General features: G+C 40.6%; 1 protein-coding gene across 1 annotated transcript in view; it reads left to right on the top strand.

The window, feature by feature from the left end:
• Window positions 1–3,765, top strand: part of LOC103725892 (aldo-keto reductase family 1 member C15) — a 27,374-nt gene that overhangs the window by 12,937 nt on the left and 10,672 nt on the right. The window contains exon 7 of the mRNA XM_008823235.3: window positions 2,131–2,296. Coding sequence (XP_008821457.1) covers window positions 2,131–2,296 — 166 coding nt within the window. The remainder of the gene's footprint in view (window positions 1–2,130; window positions 2,297–3,765) is intronic.

Genomic DNA, 3,765 nt, shown 5'->3' with positions numbered 1-3,765 from the left:
AAAACACAAGTTAATAATAATAATAATAATAATAATAAAGGAAACTTCTATGGGCCTCCCAAAGTTCTTGTTCTTCCAGAGACAATTTTTATCACTTTAGACAACTATTTTTTTGTGCTATTTCTTTTGGCGTAGATAAATTTCATCCATTTTAGTGCTTTATATAAAAGGAATCATATACTTTTGGAGGAGGGGCATGATTCAAAACAGGGTCCAAGTTAATAATAATAATAATAATAATAATAAAGGAAACTTCTATGGGCCTCCCAAAGTTCTTGTTCTTCCAGAGACAATTTTTATCACTTTAGACAACTATTTTTTTGTGCTATTTCTTTTGGCGTAGATAAATTTCATCCATTTTAGTGCTTTATATAAAAGGAATCATATACTTTTGGAGGAGGGGCATGATTCAAAACAGGGTCCTGCTATGTAGAGCAGTCTGACCTTGAACTTGGAGATCCTTCTGCTTCAAATTCCCAAGTGCTGGGATTATAGCTGTAGCCTATCTGGAAATTGTATATATATTCTTTTGTGCCCAATAGTTACAACTATGTGTAGTGCATTCCATTTGATGGCTAATCTCCTGTTACTTATTTTTTTTTGCTTCCTATACTTTTAAATACCACAGTCAACTGTGGTCTGAAATGATCAAATGGAAAATTCTAGAAAGTTTTATTTTATTTGTATTATTATATATTTGCCTGCATGTATGTAAGTGACCCATATTGCACAATGCCCACGGAGGCTAGAGAGAGTGTCAGATCCCATGGAAGTGAAGTTACAGGTGGTTGTTAGCCACTATGTGGATACTGGTAACTGAACCTGGGTCCTCTGCAAGACCAGCAAGTGCTCTTAACTGCTGAACCATTTCTCCAAGCCCCCATTTCTTAATTTTAAATTGAATGTTATTCTGAGTATCATAATGAAATCACTTGTCACTCAGGATGTGAATTGTCCTTTTGTTCAGTGTATCCATGTCAAATACACACCACATTTGCTAGTCAGTTGGTGGTTGTCTGGGTCATCACGTCTACTATCACAGTATTGTAGGACTTAATGTTCAAGTGACCCTTATTTTAGTTAATAATGGCAAAAGAGCATAAGAACAGTGGTCCCTATAAGTTGGATATGCCTAAGAGAAGGTGTAAAGTGCAGTGCTTCCTTAGCATGAAAATGTAAAACTTTAATAAAAGAGAAGAAAATTGCATGCTGTGGTTACTAAGATTTTTGATAGTGAGAACGAACCCTCTGGAGCTGGAGAGATGACTCAGTGGTTAAGAGCACTGATTGCACTTGCCAAAGACCCAGGTTCAATTTCCTGCACCCACATGGTAGCTAAGAACTATCCCTCACTCCAGTTCTAGGGGATCTGGTGCCCTCTTCTGACCCCTGCAGGTATTGCACAACACAGGTGCACCAACCTATGTGCAATGTACTCATACACATTAAAAAAAAAAAAAAAAGAACCCTTTGTCCATGAAATTGGGAAGAAGGAAAGGAAATTTGTGCTAGATTTGTTGCATCAGCAAGCACAATACTCACTTATTTATGTTGGAAAAGGCATTAATTCCACATATGTGTGCATAGTGCATACAGCACACAGTACTATTTCAAGATCTACTGGGAGTCTTGGAAGATATCCTCTGAAGATAAAAGGGAATGGTTGTATTACTAAAACATTCCACCACATGATGTCTGTTCCATGCACTGTTTACCCTTTTATCCATTGTTTACAGTTTCTATGATATGAAGTGAATCTTGAGCTAGGAGAGATGGCTCAGTTAAGAGTGCTTACTGCCCTTGCAGAGGACCCGAGTTTAATTCTCACCACCATGTCAGGTGACACAAAACTACCTGTAACTCCAGCTCCAGGGAATTCAATGCCCTCTTGTGGCTGCCAAAGGCACCCCCCCACACGTGGCATACTGATACACAGATACACATACATGTAAATACAAGTAAGTCTCAAAAAAGAATCTACGAATATTCATGAAATTCTCTTTTAATCATACCATATGATAGCTATTCCTCTCAGTGGCTTGGAGATTTGTCATCCTATATGCTTCATAGTTGTGTGTGTGTGTGTGTGTGTGTGTGTGTGTGTGTGTATCTGTGTAAATTTTTTTTCAGGGTCAGTTCTGATAGTCCACATCTCCTGGAGGATCCTCTCTTAAAGACCATTGCTAAGAAACACAATCGAACTGTAGGCCAGGTTGCCCTGCGATATCAACTGCAGCGGGGTGTGGTGGTCTTGGCCAAAAGCTTCAATGAGAAGAGAATCAAAGAGAACTTCCAGGTAAAGTCCCAATAGCATCTCTCCAGAGTGAAGTGGTGTGGGGGTGGGGGTGGGGGTGGGGGTGTCTCTCACATGGGAGCATACACCAGGTTTCAACTTTAGTTAGTTGTGGGAGTCCTTTCCTATGGCAGAGAATTTTACCAACACTTACTTCTGTCCTTCACCTCCTTTGCTTAACAAACCCTTATTGGATTTTAAGATTAAATCCAAATAGGATTAGTTGGTTGATTAAACCACTGGACTATCTCAATATGTTTTTGACTACCTAGTATTGGGCACAGCTGTTGTGAGTTTTTTCCTTATTAACTTAATTAACATTAATTATTATGTCAATGTGCTTTCTAGAGTGTGAGATGTTACATTCAGCAATTTTCTCTTTTATCATTGGTTTTGCTCTTGGCAAGAAAGAAGTTAGATAAATTTGTAGACTGACCATATTAAGCCTGAGAGGGTGGGTTCAGACCTCCATCTGGGTAGCAGCTCAGAGCTCAGCAGACAGCCAGAGAGTGCCGGGGTTTGGCCTCCCTCTGGCTTCCAACTACCAAAGGGCTTGAGAACCCAGGGGACAGCCTGACAGCCCCTGGATCCTGCCTGCATGTGGTGGTGAACTTCCCCCAATTGTGCCATACCATCCCCCTACCTGGGATTTCCTCAGGCCCTTCCCAAGGCCCAGGGCAGATCTGGCTTTGGTAGGCTAAGGCTGAGATCTTAGCAGACAACCTGAAAGGGTGGGTTCAGACCTTCATCGGGGTAGCGGCTGGGAGCTCAGCAGACCATCAGAGAGTGCTGAGTTCTGGCCCCCTTCTGGCCTCCCTCTGGCATAGGGTTGACAACCTAGTCCCTATGCCACAGGGTTGGCATTAGGGACTGCCTGAGAGAGCCTAGATCCTGCCTCAAAGTGGTGAAGGAAGCCTGAGTGTACCTGACTGGAACCTGAATTGGGTTTTCTGTGGGTACTCCTGAATAGCTGATCTGAAGCCATCAGTTTCCTCCAAAATAAACCTGAGAGAACCTGAACCCTGTACCAACCAGCTTTACATAACCAATAAAGAAAGGGTCTAGGCACTCGGATAATACAAACAGAAGCATACTTCAACTTAATTCTCATATCAGAATCATAAACAACAAAAGAAATTCACATGCCAAAACCACAATGACAGAATAACAAAATGGAAAGCCAAAACACTGTGTCTCCACCAAACTCCACCAATCCTTTAGAAGATTTCTACAATGAGACCCCTCTAGAGATAATCCAGGACACTGAATTTCAAAGAACAATCATAAACATTATCAAAGAATTCAACGAATTTAAAGAACACACGAACAAACAAATGAAAGAACTAAAAGAAGACAGGGATGAACTTCTGAATGAATTCACAAAAGATACAGAACATTGTAAGGGAATACTTTAAAAACCTATATGCTACTAAATTTGAAAACCTAAAAGAAATGGATGCATATCTAAAGGC

The sequence above is a fragment of the Nannospalax galili genome, unplaced genomic scaffold (genome assembly GCF_000622305.1).
Source record: "Nannospalax galili isolate Female #2095 unplaced genomic scaffold, S.galili_v1.0 scaffold989, whole genome shotgun sequence".
In the NCBI taxonomy this organism is placed as follows: Eukaryota; Metazoa; Chordata; class Mammalia; order Rodentia; family Spalacidae; genus Nannospalax; species Nannospalax galili.
This window is presented reverse-complemented; position numbering and strand designations above follow the sequence as displayed.